At 49.3% G+C, this 22,832-nt stretch overlaps 2 protein-coding genes across 11 annotated transcripts; one reads left to right on the plus strand and one right to left on the minus strand.

Moving 5' to 3' along the window:
- Window positions 1-5,089: 5,089 nt before the first annotated feature.
- On the plus strand, window positions 5,090-17,333 carry LOC122385745. Of its 3 annotated transcripts, XM_043374223.1 has the most exons (14): window positions 5,121-5,136; window positions 5,254-5,270; window positions 5,526-5,667; window positions 6,688-6,762; window positions 10,198-10,246; window positions 10,454-10,531; window positions 10,986-11,117; window positions 11,488-11,694; window positions 12,532-12,728; window positions 13,195-13,330; window positions 13,668-13,769; window positions 14,389-14,534; window positions 14,818-14,964; window positions 15,282-17,333. In XM_043374223.1, exons 3-14 carry the CDS (start codon window positions 5,536-5,538, stop codon window positions 15,717-15,719), a joined length of 1,839 nt encoding a protein of 612 aa, XP_043230158.1. In that variant the 5' UTR covers window positions 5,121-5,136; window positions 5,254-5,270; window positions 5,526-5,535; the 3' UTR covers window positions 15,720-17,333. The 3 variants fall into 3 exon arrangements, with proteins under 3 accessions (XP_043230157.1, XP_043230158.1, XP_043230156.1); XM_043374222.1 differs by lacking the exon at window positions 5,254-5,270 and having other exon boundaries at window positions 5,090-5,136; XM_043374221.1 differs by lacking the exons at window positions 5,121-5,136; window positions 5,254-5,270 and having other exon boundaries at window positions 5,374-5,667.
- A 122-nt stretch (window positions 17,334-17,455) lies between these two features.
- On the minus strand, window positions 17,456-21,853 carry LOC122385746 (E3 ubiquitin-protein ligase NEURL1-like). 8 transcript variants are annotated; one of them, XM_043374229.1, is made up of 7 exons: window positions 21,434-21,853; window positions 21,010-21,066; window positions 20,635-20,813; window positions 20,259-20,379; window positions 19,765-19,980; window positions 19,095-19,413; window positions 17,456-18,841 (listed from the first exon to the last, which is right to left on the minus strand). In XM_043374229.1, the coding sequence occupies exons 2-7, from the start codon at window positions 21,020-21,022 to the stop codon at window positions 17,965-17,967; spliced, it is 1,725 nt and encodes a 574-aa protein (XP_043230164.1). In that variant the 5' UTR covers window positions 21,023-21,066; window positions 21,434-21,853; the 3' UTR covers window positions 17,456-17,964. The 8 variants fall into 8 exon arrangements, with proteins under 8 accessions (XP_043230164.1, XP_043230163.1, XP_043230167.1 ...); XM_043374228.1 differs by having other exon boundaries at window positions 21,487-21,771; XM_043374232.1 differs by having other exon boundaries at window positions 20,994-21,066; window positions 21,434-21,611.
- Window positions 21,854-22,832: the final 979 nt, after the last annotated feature.

Genomic DNA, 22,832 nt, shown 5'->3' on the forward strand with positions numbered 1-22,832 from the left:
CTGCGGCGAAGGTTAACCGGTGTCAGCTATTTTCATTAACCCGCGCCCCACTGGGGTCTGCGTATAACACGCCCTACTGGGGGGGGGGGGGGGGGGCTATTCATAGCCCCCCTCCTAACTCCGAAACTACTGGGCCGATCGTCAAAATTCAAACGGCATCTGATAGCCCCGGTAAAACTGTCGAGCGAAACCTAATTTCATTGACCTCGAGGTCACTGATGACGTCACAGGTCAGGTCAAAGTAAAAATTATTAGCATTTTGGCTTGTTCACGTTTTGGGCTCTGGCCGCCGTCTTACAAGTCAGATCAGGCTCATTTTTGGTTCACACACTCGTGAACAGATGCTCTAGATACCCTGAGGGTACCAAACTTGTACTTTGGTTTTCAGGTCAAGGTCAGGTCATCACAGGTTACGAAAATATTATATCATGCGTCGGTCACGTGACACATGTTTTATGGTCCATTTAGGCCAAAAATTTCGAATTTGATGTCGTCTGTGTCATTCGAGGTCATTTTGAGTCAAATTTAGCTTAGGTCAGGTCACTTTAAGGTCAAATTTTAAAGTTAAAATTTTTCAACAAAAAAGGTGTCTATTGGATGCAGTTTGAGCTCAGGAACACGATGGTGCTATTTATATAGGCGTACGATTTCAAATACGTGCTGAAAAATTGATTTGAAAAATTAATAATGGTGAATTTTTTTTTTGCAATAATGCGTATAACTTGGCCATTTTTGAAGATATTTAGCTTAAACTTGCTAGAGTTAGTCATAATAATGCGTTCTATCACATATATTCCGGTTTTTTCGAAAATACAAAAACTTTTTGGAAAAAATGTAAAAACATAAATTCTGAACTTCACTATATTTTTTTTTCTCGAAATTTTCAAAATTTCGAGAATTCGGGATAGCAGTTTGATAGCGCAGTCTATTCTGAGTCCTCTCATGCAAAGAAATTGGATCTAGCTTAAAAACTGAGCTCTTGGGAGCGATTGCCGTTGTTCAATGTTTTGCGTCGAAATCGGCCGAACATGATGTCACTCTGACGTCATTGCCGGCCGACCTATGGTAGGTATGAAGCTCAAATTCTGACACAAGGTGTCGAATTGATGCAGCCGAAGGTACTGAAAGTTTGGCGTCGATACGTCAAGCGGTTTGGAAGCTATTGCAGAAAAACGGGAGGGGGGCTATAAATAGCCCCCCCCCCCAGTGGGGCGCGGGTTAAAAAGCATGTATCGCAGCTGCACGTTCCGTTCCCCTGCACTACAAGCGTACAGGCTACCATTCCTCATTGTCTTACTTATTACAATGAAAGTGACCACGGGCTCCACCGCACCGGTGTGGTCACGGCCACGGGGGCCGGATTTGACTTTCGTGATGTAGCCTTATGCATAAAGGCGTGCGTTTTAGGGTTGGACATCCCCTCCCCCACCTGCGATGCGACCGCAGTTGAGCCCCTGAAAGTGACCAGCGCACACTGCAAAGCTGTCACACGACATGCCCATCCACGATCACTCCCCGTCATGCCTGCTATGCCAGTGAAAAAGTTGAGGGTGCCTGCTTTGCCGGGAACATTTCTCTGAGACGTGCTTGGTGATGGTGCTCTTGATACCCATGAACTCCCTTCTGTCATGGGAAATCCAACTGCTGCAGACCACTGCTCCAGTGCGGTTCTTTTGCAAGATTCCTTTACGTCATAGGTAGCAGTTGGGTAGCAGGCCTTGGGTAGCAGTAAAATAATTCTCTTAAAATGTTCCATTAACGGCGCACAAGGGACATCCGCAAAAAGTAAACAAATCCGGGAAATCCCGGGCCTTGGTAACAACTGGATTTCCATTACGTCATGGGTGATGATGTCACACCACGGGTGACGTTTCACTGCTGCTGCTGCTGTCCACGGAGGGCAGCGTTTGTGAGTGGAAAACAGTAGCAACATTGTAAATGAAGGCAGTATTGGCGCTTATGCTACATATGAAATTTATAACAACATAAAAAAAATTGATATTAGTGAATGTTTATTTTTGTTACTTTTCATAAACCCTCCATTTCAGGGTCTGCATGCAAAATTTCTGTTATTTTAGAGTCAAGCTATTGTACTAAGGGATTTATTTTGGCAATTTAGTCATTTGTTAGGTTATAAGGCTGCAGAAACTTTCAGTTGAGGTTGGTATCCACTATCCAGTTGCAGCTATAATTAATTGTGTCATATTTTGTATCATTTTCTGAACATGTAAACACCTACCTATATGAATTCAAATTTTGTGATTGTAGAAAAGCAGTTACCCTCACATTGCAGCGGGGATTAGAACAATTAACCACACTTGTTATACAAAAAGCCTGTTTGCCATCAATTTTGGGAATCCAAATTGGGTATTGGTCAGGTAGATGTAGCACAAGCTGCCCGATGCACGAGAATGGGTCTTTCTAACCAAACCTTACCTAACCTGACCTACAACCTACAGCCTTAAACCTAAAATTTACAACCTACGACCTAGTCCTACGGTATGGCATATCACAACAGCTTGTGCTACGTCTGCTACCATGACCCAACTTTGTGCCAATTCATACCAACTTGGGATGACAGTCACTGCAGATGTGTGCTGACCATGCAGGTCTTTGTTACAATTGCAATTCTATTGTGTTACAGGTTCGGCGTTCTACAGCTGCGACCCGCCATGGCTGGGCCACCGCGGCGGCATCACCTTCAGGGTGGACCTGCCCGTGGCCACCCGCCGGTCGGACCCGCCTGCAGTCCGCAGGGAAGCTGCCCTGCGAGCCATTGCAGAGCTCCCGCACCCGGACGTCACTATCTGGTCGGACGGCTCGGCTCGCGGCGGACGGAACAGGGCGGCGCAGGCGCTGATCCAGTTCCACCACCTCAACAGAGAAGAGACCGTGCGCGCTCCTGCAGGGGCGGTCTGCTCCAGCCTAAGAGCAGAACTGACCGCCATGCGCGAGGCGTTCGCGGCTGTGGCCGGCCTGGAGGACGGGGAGTTGGCATCGACCAAGTCGGTCCGCCTCCTCACCGACTCAAGGTCTGGGCTCCAACTACTCGGCCGCGGCCCAGCTAACCAGACCATGGCCCTGGCCGCCGAGGTGTGGAGGCTGCTGAGTGCTGAGCACCCTCGCCGAGAACGGCACCGAGACGGTGCTCCAGTGGGTGCCAGGCCATGCCGGGCTGGACGGCAACGAAACCGCCGACCGCCTGGCTGGCGAGGCCACGGCGGGCGACCAAGACAGCGCACCGATCGACCTGTCGAGTGCGCGAGCCGCCGTCACGCGCCATGTCCGGGAGCTGTCGCGACAGAGGGCAACCGCTGCCCACCCGCACCCGGACCCCACGCCTGGCCACGACTCCCTGGCGCGCTGGGGTCGGTGACGCTGTCCCAGCTGAGGACCGGCACATCACCGCTGACCCGTGACACGCTCCACAAGATTGGCCCGGAAGCCGACGACGAATGCCCCGCGTGCGGGGAGCCCGACAGCGCGGCGCACCTACTGACCGATTGTCCGGCCTATGAGGCGGCCCGCCGCCGCCGCTCGGGTGCCGACCCTCGCCTGGTCGACGTCCTCGGCGGCCCGGCGACGAAGGTCGTCACCTTCATCGAGGATGTTGGGCGGACCGAGCCGCCGCTCGACCCGCCTGCGCCGCCGCCCCCCTGAGCGGGTTGGCGATGGGATGCAGAAGAAGAAGAAGAAGCAACTGCCAGCGCGCCACGGCGGCGAAGCCGAGTTCCGCCGCTGGACCGCCCGCGCAATGGCCAGCACAGACAAGAAACAACCGAATCACAACACCTACAATTACGTTATTGTTATGGTATTGACATTGTTACAATTAACCCTGCTCTTTCGAGCGTGGATGCACGCTAAAATTGTCGCATAATTCCATGCAGCTTCCACCCTTCTGCAATACAAAGTTTGAATACAAAGTAGTCTTACAATAGGTTTAGAACTTATGTGCAGATTGTCGATGCTGGTTGACTTGATGATTGGAATTGTGTTTATCTGTTTTATCTGTTTTGACTTAAATATATGGCCATGGACTATGGCCTACCTTGGGAAGTGTCTATGATTTCAACAAAACATTTTTCATCAGGATACGCTGCAGGGTACATAGTACATACGTAGTGAAAATTTTGGGCATGTATGGGTGCGCATGTGGAGATGTAGACTGCGAATGAGACGGACTACGACGGTTTTTGAACCAATTAAATCTGATTGACAACATAATGTAGGACTAAAAACTGACTGTCAGAAGAATATTCACAGAATATTCACTTCACCCGGTACAACGAAAAGGGAAAGTCAGGGAACAGGGGCAGGGTACATCTCGAAGATCAATCAAATTGCAGGTGCCGATTGGTTATGGATCATCGTAGCTCAATGTACTGCCTTGTGCTGCTTTATTGATTGAAATTGCATCCAGCTTGTATTGAAAGAAGTCATTATGGAAGATTTTAAAAAGGTTCTTGAATAATTTAAATACTTTGAATTTATATTTCTGCAGAATTATATACCCGTATCATTCTTTTAATGTCAATATTTGTATATTTTCTAGCATTTAAGGAAATAGTGGCCTCAAGTTTTTAGAAAATATCTGATTTTGCTCTCTGGGCCACTGCAGATCCCTAAAAAGTTAGGAGCCGTCTTCATTATTTAATGTATAAAACCAAATAAATTATCACTGCTCAAAAGTGGAAGAAATGACAAATGAAAAAAAGTTTTCCTACAGCGTTGCAATCCAGATTTCAAGATAGTGATGGGCGCACTAGAAAGCAAGTAAAAGTACTCCACAAGGTAAAAGTAAGGAACAAGAATATCCTTATACTGTTTCAGAATTCGGTAACAAACATTTTTTGTGTGTTTTAAATACCCGGACAAATCGATTCCAGAATCAGTCTTGATGATATTATATGGTTTTTGTATGGTGTTGGTGGTACTCGAATGACCAAAGTCAGTACATGTCCATCACCTTTCGATATTTCCGTGGTGCTCGCTCCCATTTCATAGCTGCTCACGGTGTTTTGTGCTGACGTCATATGGTGCTGCTCCACTAGCGCCACCATACGGCGTCAGCTGGCGAATTATCCAGTTAATACCAGAGCCCGAAATCCCCCACGCTGGGGCATTTTCATTTTGGTTTATCGTTATTTTTGGCCTTATTGATTAGTGCTGGATGTCTTCCGATAACATACTAATTTTGTAATTATTGCCTATTCATTTAGACATGAATCGCTGATCACTTTTGTCTGCTAGGCCTAACCCATCAACAAGTAAAAGTGCTAAACGCATACTCAGTCAAGGCTAGATCAAGATTGAGATCAACCCCGCGTTCGATGTCTCTCGGACGGCGAAGATTCTACGCCGCCCGGCCAATCACGTTCCATAACCGCAGCCGAGCCCCCGCTGACCTTGAACGGGATTGGCCGGACGACGTAGAATCTTCGCCGTCCGAGAGACATCGAACGTGGGGCAAGATTAATATGCATTTTACGTGTGGGATAACCACTGGCCTCTAAATCTACCAGTGTTGACATCATGCTATTAAAATTTTATCAAAATTTAACTATACTGGTATCTTTTGGTGCTGCCATCTTTGGGGAGAGTCATCCCTGTCATCCGTGTGGTAACCCTTTCTTGGGTTACGACAAATGTCACAGTAATAATAAGGTAAGCCTTATATTCAGGGGTGGCTAAAAATTAATGCTTTGTAGTTCATTGTGTGCTGTATGTTCTGTCATAAAGTGCATTTCAATTATGTGGTTGTAACTCTCATGATGGTGTAGTTGACACTGCATAGGTTCACCCGAATGTGTTGTGTAACCCGTCTCAATTTATATAGGTAGGTACCTAGCTATCTGTATCAATATGAAACATCACACTGGCAGATCCAGAAGGAATTATTGGACTTTGTCTTTGCATGCCACGTGCATTCCACCTGCCGACCTGCCGCCTGCCACTACTGGGTTCCATACAAGGGAGGAGGTTGTGCACCTTAGAGCTTTAACTTTTTGACTTGCATGGTTTTTTCACTTTGTATTGTTGTAGCTATACCTTTTTTCACTTTGTATTGTAGCTATACCTTTTACTATGCAGTATTATATTACATTGTCAATATTGTGCTCATATATTGACAGAAAAGCAGACTTTAATACACCACATAGAATGCTTTTTAATAAATTGAACTTTAACTTGAGCATGGACATAGTCATCACTGAATTTCTCCAACTAAAAAGAATCTTGTTCATTTCCCTTATCAGTTGCTGCATAATTAGAACCTATGCTTTTATTTTAAAAGGCTCAGAAGTTAGAACTACTTCCTTCTTAGTTCTTGGTGAGTAAAACAACAATCTTTTTAGAGATTCCAAGTTACGGAAGTCGGAAGAGCACACCAAATGTCCCCTACGATCTCCAGATGTATGCACATTTGTAAATGCTTTGCTAAGTGAGATGTTCAGCTTGCATGAAAAGAATTTGAATGCTCCTCTGACTGAAATCTACAGATCTGAGTGGTTGTCCTTCCTGAAGCCACACAAATCTACAATCTACACAAATTACCTACACAAATCCCTGGCTAATACTTATATAGCTTACAAGGTACTTAGTTATTATTGTAAATTATAGCATAAGAATTGCATAGTACCCTAAACCATTCAAAGCATTACCAAAGGAATGTTTTATTGCTTTCAGGATCAGAAGATTGTTGACTTCTCAGGAGTCTGCTCATCAAAATGTTATGATTCTGCAAGAAGCTGCTCACACCAGGTTGGTTTGGTAATGGTATATTTGGTCACAAGGTCAGGATAAAAGTTTTTGCCTTATTTGAGTTATGTCTCCCCTTTGTTTTTCTCTGTAGTGTAGGTATGTTTTATATGAGGTAAAGTTTTTGAATGGGAAGAGACATTTTCAACTCTGGTTTGGGCCTTTGGTCCAGGAATGGTATTAAGCATATCCAGAGACACAGATCCAATAGCATTGAATAACCTTGATGCCCTTTTAACCCGCGCCGGGCCGGGGGGGGGGGTGTTTGAACACCCCCCCCCCCCTGCGGTTTTTCGCAGATATCTCAGCGCCGCCGTTTTTGGCACACCTGTTCGTGCATCTTTTCCGCACATGTTGTGAAAATTTCAGACCCAGGTCACCTTAGGTCAGGTCACCAGGTCACGCCAAGTGACCTCACCTCAGAAAAAATAAGAATGCTCGTCATAGCTACACCGATTGATCGATTGCCTTGAAACTTTCAGCGATTGATTAGAGCAACAATATCTATAAAATGTATATCTCGGAATTTTGATATCGGTGACCTAAGGTCAGGTCAATTTTGCGACCTCTCCATTATAAGTCAATGGGAGAAAATTGAAAAGCGTCTGTTTTGCACGAACGTTATTCTAGACACTCTCAAACATCGAGATGTAGGTAAAATGGACACACTGAACCGGAAAATGGCAACTCTGACCCCTCGTTATGTCCCCGAGGTCATCTCAGGTCACGAACAGAATCTAACAGTTTTTCGCTAATAACTTCTGATAGAGACGTGCTAGAGCGCTGAAAACGCCTTAGATGTGTTCGGCTCGACGTTGCGGATCGACTGATATGCAACATGACCTTTTCCGGTCAGGTCATGACCTTGACCTGAGGTCAAATTTTCAAGTTGACCTTTCAAGGTCAAATTATAATTCATTCGACGCGTCTCGACGAGAGGAACACGATGGTGGTAAAAGTAATGTCATGACTCTTTTGAGTCAAAAGTTATTGCCGAAAAAACGTTTTTCGTAAAAATGGCTATTTTTGGAGTTTTTGCCCCCTGGAGGCTAAACCGTTAACCTGAGGTCAAATCTGAGAGCATTACTCAGAAAGGTCTGTAAAAGGGCTATCGAATGCGCTTTTCCGCGGCGCTGTAGCTCTATCGGTTCCCGAGATAGCCGTTGGCAGTTTCCAAAATGTTGAAATAGCGGACATTTGACCTTTGGTGACCTCTGGTGACCTGACCTTTGACCTGACCCAAAAAATGACCGAAGTGTTTTTGTCCTTATTTTGGACGTTCTTTCGAGTGCCGCTTGCCGCGTGTCGCTACGTGGCCCAGGAGCCGAGTTAGAAGGGGGGGGGGGTGTTCAGACACCCCCCCGGCCCGGCGCGGAATCTCAGAGCACCGGCCCGGCGCGGGTTAAAAGAAAGTCTGTGCTATGTAGAGCACAGATGAAATTGATTTAGTTTTGTCTTGTTCCTCAATTGGTAGGGTATTTTGTCTCCCAGTGGTGAGAGGCCAAGTCTGAATCGCTCCAGTGATTAAAATATGTGACTCACGATGAAATGACTTATGTTTTGTGGGGGCAAAGGCAAGCGAATTGCGAGTTGAGGCTAGTCTCAGTTGAGTAAGGTCAGTTCAGTGGGACTGGCCGTTTCTGGCTGATGGGCACACCCAAGTTCTTGATGATATGGAATTGCCCGATTGGACGATACCAAGGGGATGGGGCCTGCAGGCTCCGAAACGACTTCTGCTTAGTAAGGGCTCTGGTTCTGTCAGTTTGCCTATCCACACACTTAACCCTCGCCGGCCGAGGAAGGGGGGGGGGGGGGTGCCGCCCCTCCCATAGTGTTTTTTTTTTCGCGATAGCTCCGAACACGCTGGCGATAGAGAGCTGAAACTTGGCACATCGGACCTTTGCTTCAAGCCGGGTCTTCTGACACCTACCGCATTTTCGGGTCAGGTTAGATCACTGACCTATGACGTCATAAGTGAATCTCTGCACGGTCTTCAGATGTCGCAACTTTGCAACGCCCTCACTGCCAGAGGAGCTTTCACAGGGAAATGAAACTTGCAGGATCTAGTATCCATTAGGAGTCTCACAACTTGTATATCTCGGATTTTTCCTACATGTCATTAGTCATATGAGGTCAGGTCATTTTTGTGACCTCACCTCACCATTATAAGTCAATGGGGAAAAAAGAAAACTGCTATTCTGGCGTCGGGAACGATCTCCGACTATCTGAAGCACACAGAATCGTGATTTCATGCACTCCTTGCAAGGTTCGATGCGTCACTTTTGCAATGTTGACCTTGCGTGACGTCATTTATGACGTCACTAGAGTCATATTAGTTTTGCGTCAGTAATTGCCGATCAAATACAGCTAGCGAGTCGTAAAAGCCAACAATGGACTCAGGAAAGCTGCCGAATCGAATGATATGTGACATGACCTTCTTCGACCTACAAATGAAAATATTTTCGTCCCCAGGTCAAATGTATTTCGTGACCTGGGGACGCTGACCTGACCATGACCCGAGGTCAGCACCCTAAGTTGACCTCACCCTAACAAAAAGTATATCATTCGACGCAACAAAACGAGGCGAACACGATGCTGCCAGAATAGCGGCTCTGCGGCCGTTTTTTGCGGAGTTATTCACCAAAAACGAAACTACCTTGGGTCACTTGACCTGACCTCAGAGGTCACCGGTCAACCTAGGACCTTCAAATCGGGTATCAATCTCTGCGTTTCGTAACGGCGCACACGCTCGTTTTTTCCGCGACGCGCTAGCTCCTCCAGGGGCGAAACGGCGGGGGTGGGGTCGTACCCGCCCTCCCCCCCCCCCCGGCCGGCGCGTATGTAGAAAACCAATATATAGGTCCGGTTAAGGTTTATTTACAGAATATAAATGTTTTGAATGAGCGAATTAACAAAGTTAAAGTTTACTACACAGAGCTGGTCGCGCAGGTTATGATCTTAACGAAATTAACGAACTTACCCGGAAGCGTATTTGGAACTCACCCGGGAGGGTAATTTCATGTTGATAAAATTCAAAACCCAAAGATTAGCACGCTAACATAGAAATGTCCGTACAAGTGACCTTAACTGTCTGCGGCTGTGCCGCTGCCCCCACCAACTGCGGCCATCCCTGTGAGGATTTTTTGACTTGAACCAGGCTTCTCACCATGTGGAGTGGGTACGATGCTCCACGCAAGATTACTGTAACCTTAGCTCAACTCCCCTAAATATGCTGATCGTTAACCGTTGACCCGTTGACGGTAGACACCAAGAAAGTTGGTCTGGTTCGCGTCTATTGTAAGTGTGCATTGCCGGCATTTTTAGTTACTATAGTTATTGACTATTCACAAGCAGCGACGAATCTTCAGGAATATTTGTGAAGAATGAAATCGATTTCGTCCGTAATAAATGTTCACAGTTTTCTCCTGCTCATTTCAGATTGGAGGCGATGGTACAGAATGCCAATTTTTCGTTTCGAGCGGCAAAGGTTTGTACATGCATATAGCCTTGGTATATGTACCTGTACTATTGCATTGTGTGCTGTTTTTTATTTTTCCATTAATTTCGGATGCTCATTAAATTCCACGAAGCGCTAATAGATTATTATTCTGCATGAGTTAGTCAGATTTTTAATTACATGTAAGACAAGTTTGGCGGATTGTTTTCCCTCTCACCGTGTTCTTTGGCCCACCAGGGGGCTGCTCCCTGGACGAAGTGGGTCTCTGGCCAGTGCTCCAGTGCGACGGGCAGTCGGACAAGTGTCAGTGTCCCCGTGAGTAGCCTCGGGACGGGCGGCGGTGCCGCGCGGCCGTGCATGGTCGCCACGGGGCCGCTCAACAAACAGGCGCCACGGTGTTTGTCGATAAGATGTGTGTGCGGTCTGGTCAATATGGGGTGATGCACTGTTCAGCTGATGGGTAAAGGTCGCATGGGTTACGTGTGGATGAAGATGATGTGTGCCGTTTTTTTTTTTTTCGTGACGCTCATGTGACTAAGAAAAGACCGGTCATGGCCACCCGACACCCTGCTGAAGTGCTGATTTAGTTATATTTACGTATTTTACAGCCTTGATAAATTTTTACATTGAAGCTAATGTTGTATTGATAAGTTGATAAGTCAAGTTACTACACCTATCCATTTATTACCATCAACACAGTAGGATTTCCCTGTACACACACCGTGTGACCTCCACGCCTCCCTCTGACACCCCCCCCCCCCTCCGGCAGCGGCGTCGTTCGGGCACGTGCCGCTCGAAGACGACGTGGTGATCACTGCGTACCCGTTCGAATGTGACTGCGCAGCCGAAAACCAGTTCCCGACCACACCCGACATTCTGGTCACCAACAGGGGGTGGCGAGGTAGGCCGACGGACTTCGACCTTTCTGTGCCTGATTTGTTAGGGCTAACGCACAAGAGTTTGATTGCTCTCATTTATCTTTTTTTTCGGTTTTGCTCATTTTGCCTTAATTTGTTTGTTTCATTTGTGATATCCTTTTTTGATTGGATGGAATGTTTATCTTTTTCATTTCATTTTTTATCACTCCTTATCTGTCAGCTATTAATTACTTGAGTTTGCAGTTTTGTTTGTATCTTTATATGTATGTGACTATGTCTGTTTCCCTTCTATATTATTATATATTATTCTATATTCTTCTATATATTCTACATATCGCTATTGAGGTTATTCCCCATGACCCCGATTCGGTCGTATTTCTCTGTTTCCGTCAGAGCTGGCGTTCGTCTCGACCTCCTCTCGACACGAGTGGCGCTGCGGCCAGTTCCGGCTCAGCCGAGCCGCGCCCGGCCGGCGGCTGCGCTACGACTGTCCCATCCACAAGCCGCTGGACCACGGCACAGCCGTCTCACTGCAGCTCTGTACTCGCGAGCACACGGTCACCTACCGCTTTCAGCTGCCCGACATTGCCAACATATCCTGTGAGTTGTCGATGATGATGCAGAAACGGTGAGATGATGCGGCATACGCCAAGGGGAATGGGAATAGGGACATGTGGCGAATTAACTAGTTTTTTATGTGTGTTGGGATGTAAAAGTTTACCACACACTTTGGTACTGTAAGCAGGCTGAGTTTTAACGTCTTTAATTGCTAAGACTGTTGCTGTTAAATTATATAAATCATTTGTTTTGCTTTTGATTGAAATGTGTATGTGTGTGTGTGTTTTTTTTTTTTTACTGTATCTAATGCTATGACCGTCTATGTCGTGTGTTTTTTATCCGATTGTCCTTATCCTTCGTTGGTTAGTTTCTAGGGGCAGCTTGCTTACCTGTAGTCCTAGGTAGTCCTGCAAGCTTCTCACATCCACCGCCCATGACTGACTTTCTGGGGTTGCAATGAGTACATGAGCATGTGTCTCCCAGACTGAACTTAGCCACATCAGTGCCTTTACCACTCGGAATTATAGTCCAGTGGCAATTCTGTGAACTTCCAGTGAGCCCGTTCCTCAAACTTTCCGTCGACCCCGCTCCATGTGCTGGTGGATCGGTGGAGGTACCGGCGAAATGCGCCGATGCATTACTGATCGCCTTCCTTCCATGTCACCTTCCTATAGTACCCCTCTGATTCCTTCGCTATCCTGTTTATCTTTTGTCTCATTCAATCACCGTCTTACACCCTATCTCCCTAACTCTTCCGCCTATCTCCATCTATGTTCTTCTCCGTCTCCGTTTCTTCTCTTTCTATTCCATCCCGTCCCTGTAAAGCTCTTCGCTTGTCCGACCCCCCAGTCTGACTCCCCTCCTTCTGTGTATCCCCAGATCGGTCCGGCCTCAAGCTGAGCTCCTGGGAGCCGATGATTGTCGTCCACACACACCGCTCGGACCGACTGGTGTACAGTATTCAGCGGTCGCCGCCCGCTCTCAATATCTCAGAGTACGACGTACGCCTGGTGCACTGTGATCGGGTCGACTGCACCCGCTACCACACTCTCGAGGGCACCGAGAGGCATTTGGTGGTGAGAGTCTGAGGGGAGACCCCGATTGGGGGACGTGGGATGGTTGTGACAGGAGCTGGGTGGTTCAGTTGCCTTCTACTACGGGATGTTTATATATCCCGTATGACGATATCGGGATATACAAACATATATCCTGTGTATGGCCTCGCCGGCCTTCGAGCAGTCATAGCTCGGAGGTAGGCGATTTTTGTCCTGTACCAGATGGATATAGATGGGAAGTTGAATTTGGCTTAGTCACGATTTTGAGTAAAATGTCCACTTTGACCCTCTTCGTCTATCTTCCTCTGAAGTCTGACTGGTTTTGTGCATGTCGTGTTGACGTGGCTGGTTCTCTTTGTAACGCCAAAGTGTCTGAGTGGTGCCTGCACAACTCCCCGGTGTCTGACGCGCTTGTGCTTGTATGTCGGCCAGTCAGGTGCTCGTGTAACGCCACTACTGTCTGACATGTGTCTGTCTGTGACTCCAGGAGGCGCCCTCGAAGAACACCAGCGTCCCGGGAGTGTTCAGGGTGTCGTTCGATCTACCGGAGGATGCCGGTAATCTCTCGCTGCTGGTGCAGCCCAGAGGAGGCCAGCCGACCCTTTCGGCCGTCGTACGCTACCGTAAGGAGTGCTCATCTGCCCAATATCGCTTCAATGTCGCGTCAGTATCGCTTCAATGTCGCTTCTGATGCTCATCATACCCCGTCCTACGCTTCTAAAGGAGATCCATTTTTTTATTGGAAGATGTACTGCAACTCGGTTGTCACAACTGCATAGTGCATGTACTGACCTTGTCTTCTTCCAAAAGATCTGTTAAGTGACATTTATGTTGCGTCCTTCTATAAACTCGCTGAATTCGTTTCCTTGGGGATACGATATCACGACATTGAAAAACTATGTGTGCTGATCGGAGTGAAATCGCTACATAGCGCCTTTAATATGTTTTTGTGCTCCTCAGCGGGGAAGAATACTGCCGAGATGGCCATCCTGGCCTCGGTTCTGGTCCTGTTTCTAGTGCTCGTCATTGGCGCCTTCGCTTATCTGAAGCTCTTCTACAAACGTGAGTAAAACAGCCTATGAGGTTTGCACTTGACTTGGATGCTAGTTTTATCGAAGTTTCAGCTGTTTACCGCATGACGAGCTTCCACGTCTGGCTACGTTCTTACTTTTATCATACCTAGCTACTTCTCTTGCCGACAGCCATCATTTATACCAGTGGAGTCACCATGCTAAATTCACGTACGTTCCCGGTGACGTCATGCTGTACGTCATTTGACTGGTTCTGTGTCGTGTGTTTGTCTCTTTATATTTATGATAAGCAGAACTTTGCTTGATTGCCTACTAAGCTACTATTTGACGTAACTTAGGCATACCTTCAAGGTACCGTATGCTAATAACATTTCACCTAATAATTGCAGTCGCACATAATACCACTGTTTTGGGAAACTCCTTGTCAATTAACCTCGAAGGGTATTATTGATGAACATTATGGATGTTTCGTCTGTTGGCTGTTAGGATGAAAGGTCCTTTTACGTTATTTTAATGACAGTGACTTATTGCCGTTCTTGAACTGCGTTGACGAGTCAATTGTAGCTGCACTGTGTTTCGCCCTGTTACGGCCGACATCGCTATCATTTCTGGCCGGTCCCTAATTCCTCTGATGCCGTGCGCTCCCTCAGCCAAGGAGCCGGCCCTGGTCGAAGTACTGGTGCTGTACAACAGTAACGCGAGTCTAGCGCGTCACGTGGCCCGCCGGCTAGAGAACCACTGTCTGGTGCGCACCCGGCTGGACGTGGTAGACATCCCGCGCGCCAGCGCCGGCATGGTGAGACACGCCTGGCTGGCACGGTATCAGCCTTCTGTCGTGTCTTTTAGTCGTCTATCATCTCTCTGTCAGCTGTCTGTTATGTTTCTGTTTTGTATAATGTGTATTTGTTTTACTCCAGAGGTAAAGTAGTTTAAATCTGACATCTTAAGTTGATATTTTGCCTCCCAATGACATAAATGAAATCGGTCTAAAAATATGTCTCCTTGTATACAAATTGACATGTGTATTAGTGGCCGTCTGTACCCCAGTTCCTGTCTGACCGGGTGTCGTCCGCCGGCAGGACCCGGTCGAATGGCTGACGGCCGAGCTGCGCCGGTGCCGCACCGTGCTGCTACTGGTGTTCCCGGAGAGCAGCGCACTGCCCATCTACCCACGCATCTATCCGTCGGCCGTGCACTACCTACAGATGGACGCCGGCAGAACTAGGGTGGGTAGAAACGAGAATGGACTGCCGGCGCGGTTGGGAGTGGGAAGACAGGAGCAACTAGGTGGGAACTAGAATGGACTGCAAGGTTGTAGTGGATATGACGGACTGTGGTGGTCGTGGGGGAGTCGTGCAATGGACTAATGGGTTTTAAAGGTTAAATCTTTCGAGGCATATGCTGAAGCGACTGTCGGACTCCATAATGTAAACACACGGTACAAACATATGCTTCGATTCGCTAATCGCTAGTTGGCCTCGCCGCAGGAGCCACCGTCGGTCCCTGTATTTAGTCCCCCTGACGCCCCACGGCCTCTCCTCAGGTGGTGATCGGCCACGCCGGCGGTGACGCCTGCGCTCCTCTGCCGCCGCTGCCGGCCGCCCAGGTATGTCGGCTGCCCGCCCAGCTGGGCCGGCTGGCCCGCGCCGTCCGAGGGGCCACCTGGCTCGGCCGCGGCTGTATGGACGCCCGCGAGCTGGCCAGCCGTCTGACCGACTCCAAGGACGGCCACCAGCTGGTGGCCATGCTGGAGAACCCGTCGCAGGTGCCGCCGCCGGAGACGGCGCCGCTGCCGGTGGACGCCGAGCCGCCGCCGCCGCCCGAGCTGCAGCTGCTGACGGAGCCGCCGCCGAGGAACGAGCACATGCTGGCGCCGCACGTGTCGTCCACAGATGTCCTGATGAACGGGCTGACACCCGAGGGAAGACGCCAGACGCCGGAAGAAGAGAGTGATGGCGATGATGATATTAAGTGGCACTGAGAGAACGGATGAGACGCTGAAGATCGTCTGGGTGGTATAGGAGGGAAGAACTGAACGGGTGTGTTGGCTAGTGAGTCAGTGAGTTGCTGTGGTTTAAATCAAAGGTGCTCTGGTGAGGTGGAAGCAGGGAGCTGGGTTGTTGTGTCGGCGGCAGTGTGACAGCATAGAATGAGTAGAGCGAGAGACATTGGTACGTAGTACCTGAACAGGTGGGGTGTGGTTCGACCGCGGAGGTGATACGGCAGTCGTGTGCTCAGACGCACAATTGGAATTGGAGTTTATTTACAAAGTGATTGACATGCATGCACGTTGGACTCTGGTCCATGACCGTCTGGATCAAGCCAGGAAGTGATTTATAAATTAGGTCTTTATTTAGATCACTTTGTTAATTCTTTACTTGATACTTGTTGAATATTTGTGAGCCAATATTGATTTGGACCGTGCTTACAGCACGGGAGGTTAGGATTTCATTCGTGCTGTCACTTTATTGCCTATACTAGGAAAAAAAAAAACATTGCATGGTGTGTGCTGAAACGAGTGTTACGGGCGCGTTTGTGATGACATGTGAATGTGGTTGCCCTTTCCTTTATCTACATGTTGCATGGCAGGGCCAACTGTTCCCTGCTCCGTCGGTCTCGGTAAAAGCGGGTTTTGTCCAACCTGCGGTCGCCACCCGATGCTGATCGCGGCTGAGATGCTTCACCTTCGCGAGTTTAGGTATGGTGTGTACTGTGTAGTGTATACCCACCGGAATCGCATCTTGATGTGAAAGCAAGCAAATATCTTCCGTGGCGATGCGTGTGGAGTCTTTACTATCCCGACTGTCAAATCCGTTGGCCGTTTGAGAGAGACTAACCCCTGAGACGATTTTAAAGCGTGATGCACAAACTAATCGGAATGATCCCCTCTAAGCGATAATTTGGCCATTGCGACTTATTGCATGAACTTGCCGCGCCGATAGCATAATAATAGCGGTTTATCTTGGGCGTTGTTTAGTGATGTCTTTTATTCAGTGGGACTGTTCGTCTTTTTGCCCTGTAACTTTTGTGAGCAGTTAAATAGACGGCGCCAAGAACCAGCGCCGCCTAAAAGTTATGGCGTGTTGGCCTAGTTTGTAATAATGTAGGTACGTCTTGGAAGCTCTGACGGCGTAAACGTTTATTGGATTCTTGCCTTCCGTACAATAATCCAATTTACCTAGCAGTCAATGCAGGTGTCGTCAGCTTTCGTCGTTTACGCATAACTGCACAGTCGTGTGACAATTTCGTGACGGGTATTAATTACCATGCTTAAGTGCGGTTGTCCTGTGTTACGCTTTGTTGTGCTTGTGCCTAAATTACTTTATCGTGAATCGGTGTGCTTTCGTCGTGTGTGTAGTGTGTAGTTGTCCGCTGATCGGTTTTCGCAAGCAAATTGTTCGATTTGTTTGTTCAGTATTTTTTTTAAGAGGACAAAACAGTTTGAGTGATTTGCTTGACGATTTAGCTTCTGCGGTATTTTGTCTATTGCATTTCATGGCAAATACTTATATCGGAACTCCTCTTGGTCTCAAATAAGTGTTTCCAATTGATGTTGTACGCGATGTGCGCCACTGTCATTACATAATCATCATCATGCGTGTGTTTTATCCCGACCGGAGAGTCAGTGGCAGCTCGTCTAATGTGTGGGAGTGTGTCTGATAAGCCTGGATCGTTTTAGTCATGAAATATTTCAGGCGTTTATATAAAATCGTGGTAGAAAGATTTATAACAACTTTATTTATACCCTCGACAGTAAAAACAGGAAATGAGCGGATAGCTGCAAGTTTGGGCGATATTCACCACTGCTTATAGCAGCTACCTGTGTGCTGATATTCGCCGATAAATCCACATGCGGCGGTGCACCACAGTCTACGCATACCACAGCCACAATGCCTTAGCCACTTTCAGTGGGCACAGCCCCAGCTTCCAGGTGACGAGAACCGATATTGCATGCTACACTACATCAATAATCGACGGCGACCCAGAATACTACCAGAAATGACGAACTCATGGGCGACAAAATGCAAACTTTTTTATCTCGACAGCCCTAATTGCACAGCCTTAGATGCCAATGAATGAATACGTGGGCGATAAAATGTTCACCTTTGCTGATATTACAATTACACTTTCGGAGCATGCAGTTACATATACCCGACTTCCCGCGATGCGTCCGTTGTACCATGAGGCTCCACAAGCGAACAGCCTCGTGTGGCGGCCGCGGCCCCTTACTGGGCATTCAGCTCATCGAACCGCCTCCGGTGCTGCTCGCAGATGGGACACTCCCGAGGACGTCCGTCGAGCAGCCACTGGGCGGCGCAGGCTCGGCACAGATGACCGTGGCCGCAGACCAGACCCACGTCGGCCGGCGCCTCCCGGCGACACAGAAAACACATGGTACCCTCGTCGTCCGAGCCGGGAGGGGGACGGAACAGACCCGGGCACCCCTCTGTGGAGCACACCCACCGGGGAATCGGGTCCGGCTCGTCGGGCTCGTGGCGGCACTGGGGTGACACGCTGCGGCCGTCCCACCGCGGGGTCACCGAGCCGTGCGCGTCCTCCCCGCTGACCAGCCGCGGGTCGGGCCACCACGGCTGGTCCGCCGGGTGCTCCTCGGCAGGAAACTCGGACTCGGCGACACGAGTGGTGCCGAGAATCCTGACTGCCCGCACTGTACCAGTCAGCCCCAGCATCAGCCACACGGGCAGGGCAGTGGCTGCGCCGAGCACCGTGTCATACGGCTCCCCGCGAGAGGTCACCAGCATGGCGCCGTCCACAGCCAGCAGTATGTCCACCAGGTCACCGACTCGGGGTCGGCGCAGAACGTCGTCGGCGATCGGTAGCAGCTGCGTACCGTCGCCGAACTGCCGTGGGTCAGCCGGCAGCTGGAGACCCATCCGGTGGTCGGGGTCGGTCAGGGTCAGACCGATACTCAGGCCGGCGGTCGATTCGCCGGGTCCGGCACGGACGGTCTCCAGGATGCGGAGCCGGATCCAGGTGCCGCGGAGAAGCGGCACGGCGGTGAAGGCGTACCCCGCCGTGCCCTCTTTGAGCCATGCCTCTGTGCCGCGGGCCCGCACCTTCACTGGGCCGCCTACCACGTCCCTGAGGAGGAAAGAACTCTGTCAGTGTGGCCTTAGAGGCTCAGCGGGTCTCAGCACAATGTCATGACGCACCGGGAAGAATGCTAACGCATGGAGAGAAAGGTGTCCAGACAATGAAATAACACAACTTGTGCGAACCAGTGCTGAAAACCAAATGCATCTTAGACCGGATCCGATACGCATCATGTGAATACCCTAAAGTGACGTTACACTTATTTCGCAATTTTTGTCCGCCCCACGGACATCATTCTCACCTGTTGAGCGGGCACGGCTTGAGTCCGACCGTTTTCACAGCGTCCTCTCCGATCTCGACCCTATCCGTTTCAGCCTCCTCTCCAGCATCCGTTCCCACTTCCACTGTGTCCTCCCCATCACGGACACCCTCCGCCAGGTAGACGTCATCGTCCTGGTCCGTGCGCCGTACCTCGAGGAGCCTCGTCCTCTCCTGTCGCACCCACGAGTCCAGGACATCCTCGGGAGTCGCCGAGCCGGTCCAGTGGACGGCCGGCTGGCGGCGCACCGATACACGCCGAGCAGGGGGAGAGTCGTCCGGCAGAGTGGGCTGCCAGTCAGCTGTGACGTCACAACAGGGCACGGGTGACGTCATAACAGAGCGGTGGACCTTACAGTACGGCGCTCTGCATGCTGGGTACATGACGGCCAGGGGGTGTGGGGATGAATCGGTATCGGCTACCGTGTAAGTTCTTGATTACGTGAACCTGGATAAGAAGTGCAAAAGAATAACGACATGTGCGGGGCACTAACTTCTTGTGAAATAACCCATCCGAAGACGAAGTACAGACACGTTTTGATTTATTTGAAGAGCCGGTGCATAGCAAAATCGTTCACTCTCTGCAGATCTCCCTAGCATAACCCGATCAGTCAGACCGGTAATTGTCGACTCGCTTGGTAATAAGTACGTACGGATGAGCTGCACGCCAAAGACGGGGCCGATGATGTCGATCACGGCCCAGAACGGTCGAGACGTGTCCACACCACTGAAGATCAGGTTATGGAACACCCCGTCCACCTCCAGCCGAGCGGAGCCGCAGGGGGTGGCGTAGAAGCCCAGCCGCCGGTTCACCTCTTGGAGACACGGCTCCAGCGCCGAGCCCCAGTAGCCGGGCGTCAGAACCAGGTCTGTGAAATTTATCACCGTAGTTGTGGACAAATGTGATCAAATAGCCTACGCCTGAATGCGAGATGTGTGAGCCGGGTCGTTCCAGGTATTAGATGAAAGGCAATACAGTTGGACGGATCGTCACTGCTGGCTGCCGCTGCCCCCCCCCCCCCCCCCTCCTCCGACTGCAGTCCGGTGTCCCCTAATGTCTGTAGTGGCTGCTGCAGTTATCAGTCACAGCGGAGATCACAGTCTGTGCCCCCTCGAGTATGTGTATACTGCAGTCGGTTACTCCCACCTGAGATGAGCCGGCTGACTGGTGGCCGTTCGAAGCTGGCCGGGTCGACCGTGGTAAAGCCCACGCAAATGACGCCCGCTACGCTCGTGATGGGACCCATCATCGATATTCGAAACACAATCTGCCGACCGGGGGGGGGGGGGGAGGGGGACGTTAAGTTCGATAAAGGTCAGAACTTGACCGGGCCTGACCAGTGACCAGATCAGACGAGAACATGATATGACTATTACAAAAACCTGCGCTAAACGTTTAATAATGCATTTTTAAACGGGCTTCGTCTCTAACAACGGATTAGCACGTGCCTGCCAATACGGTCAGTCCTGCTCAGAACACATCCACCACCCATGCCTACATGAAGCTCCCCTCCCTCCTGCACCTGTTCTTTGACTGCCAGTGGCCGGCTGCTGAACAGCAGACCCCCGGCGCACGCGTTGGCGGGCACGCGGCTGGCGCAGCGTCGGTCCGTGGACAGCCGTATGTTGACGCCGTGCACCCGATGGAACCGCAGCGGGACCGGGGGCGGGTCCGACCTGAGCGGCATCCCGCTCGGAGGCACTGCCGGAGCACAGAACGGTCAGCGCTGACTTCACGGGTTATATAGGGCAACAGTGGTAACTGGTAACGGAGATATATGTAAGGCGGCTTAGGTATTCCAACATAATTGAGTATGCTTGAATGAAACGGGCGAGAAATCAGGACATTTTGGCGCCCGTCGCCCAATGGATTTTCTCATACCTAATCGTACACTCACGTTCCAATTCCATGTCTTCGAGAATTCTTCAATTCCTTCGGTTTACTGAGGCGGATTCTGAAAAAGATAGAAATAGTTTCAACGTCAACCATGGTGCCTATTTGAAATATCCAGTCTCTTTTGAAGTTCGAACATGACTTTTTCTCTTATGGTCACAACTCACAATATAGTTTTCAGGAACAGTGAACACACCAATCAATCACCATCGGCCTATACATATAGGTACCTACCTATATCGGCTATACCTACCTAATAACGGATTCTGGCGGCGTACATAACGCGTTAAAATACGAACAGGCTAGTAGGTTAATGGTTATAGGTACGGCTTGTTGACAGACATTTGGACACATTTAGCTAACTTTTCAACTTACGAGGACACACTACACAGCATCGCTCTATAGGTAAGTTCATTAATCCTTCTCACCGGGTATACCTAACCGGAATCCTTAGCTGTAGGTATCATTGGCTGTATCCTACCGGAAAGACTGTATTCACGGGTCGTCAATCCTTGCAGGCCTCAACGTCCAACGAGTTGGACGCGCTGCGGAGCCCCCTCAGTCCTCACTCCACCAAACCGGCCGCCCTACTAAGGGAACCGTTCCTATTGGCCGCGCCCGCCGCCTGGTGTGACCTCTGGGCGTCATTCTAGGGCGCAGAGGCGCGTTCAGGCAGGTACGAAAGGCGATCGTATCGACCTTCCGTCGGCTATCGCCATTCGCCTGTCATTCCGTGCGCCGGTGCCAGGTGCATATTACGCGGATTATCATTGGAATGTGTTCAGGGAAGGAAGGAAGGGAGGGCGATCAATGAGCGCGGGCGCCGGGCGGGGTCAACAAAATAAATCAAAATAGACCGCCTAGAACAAATTACGTAACACGCATTTCCTGTCGAAAAACTGCCGAGAAGGAAAGTGTGGTGTGTTAGAAAAAGTGATGGTTCAGTAAAATTGATCGAAGGCGCCTGAAACCATACTGAAGCTGATTACCTACTAAGGAATCGTAGTAGTCCACCCAAGAAGATATTTTGCTTATTGTGATGTTTTAAAACAATCATTTATTTTTCCTTGTTACCAATTTTCCATACAAAAATAATAACATAGAATATAAAAGAACCTTGGAATATTTACTTCGTATTTTTCATGACGTCATTTATCACAGAAATGGTAGTGAATTTCACTCCGTAAAATTAGTACGTCCTTGCCGTCCTTGGTTAATTCTTGGCACAGGATTTGAAAAAGGTAATTTGATGCTGATAGGTACAGGTTAGATATTAATAGATATAGAGTGGTTACCGCGTGTTAGGTAAGGCACCAGTAGTGTAATTTGTTAATGTTAAGCTTACTCACCTCTCCATGAAAAGAAAGATCACAGAGTGACGGTTATCTTTTACTTGAGCACTTGTCGCTGTTGCGCCAGAAATGGCATCTACTGAATTCAAAGGCTATAGCCATATGCTATAGCATTTATAAGCAATATAAAGCCTGGGCAACATTGCCTAGGGCTAAATCAAGGGCTAAATATACCTTGGGGATAAGTTTATTGCCTATAGATTCAGTCATCAGGGTCCATTTCCTGGGCAATGCTGATGCGTGTGGCATTGCCACTGCCAGGCCGCTTGGAACATTGTGAGAGTTCTGAGTGCTGTTCGGCGGTCGGCTAGTAGGTACTCTTGCCGGCGCACATATACATGCTCGCTGCCCCGGCAACAGGCTGTTGACCAATGAGAAGCACGCTCGGCTCCGGTGGGCACACCGCACAGGTATATGAAAATTTGCAGTGGTGTTGCACTTTCCTCGCCTCTTATTGGTCAATAGCCTGTTGCCG

Source organism: Amphibalanus amphitrite, unplaced genomic scaffold (assembly GCF_019059575.1).
Source record: "Amphibalanus amphitrite isolate SeventyFive unplaced genomic scaffold, NRLGWU_Aamphi_draft 000229F_arrow, whole genome shotgun sequence".
Taxonomy (NCBI): domain Eukaryota; kingdom Metazoa; phylum Arthropoda; class Thecostraca; order Balanomorpha; family Balanidae; genus Amphibalanus; species Amphibalanus amphitrite.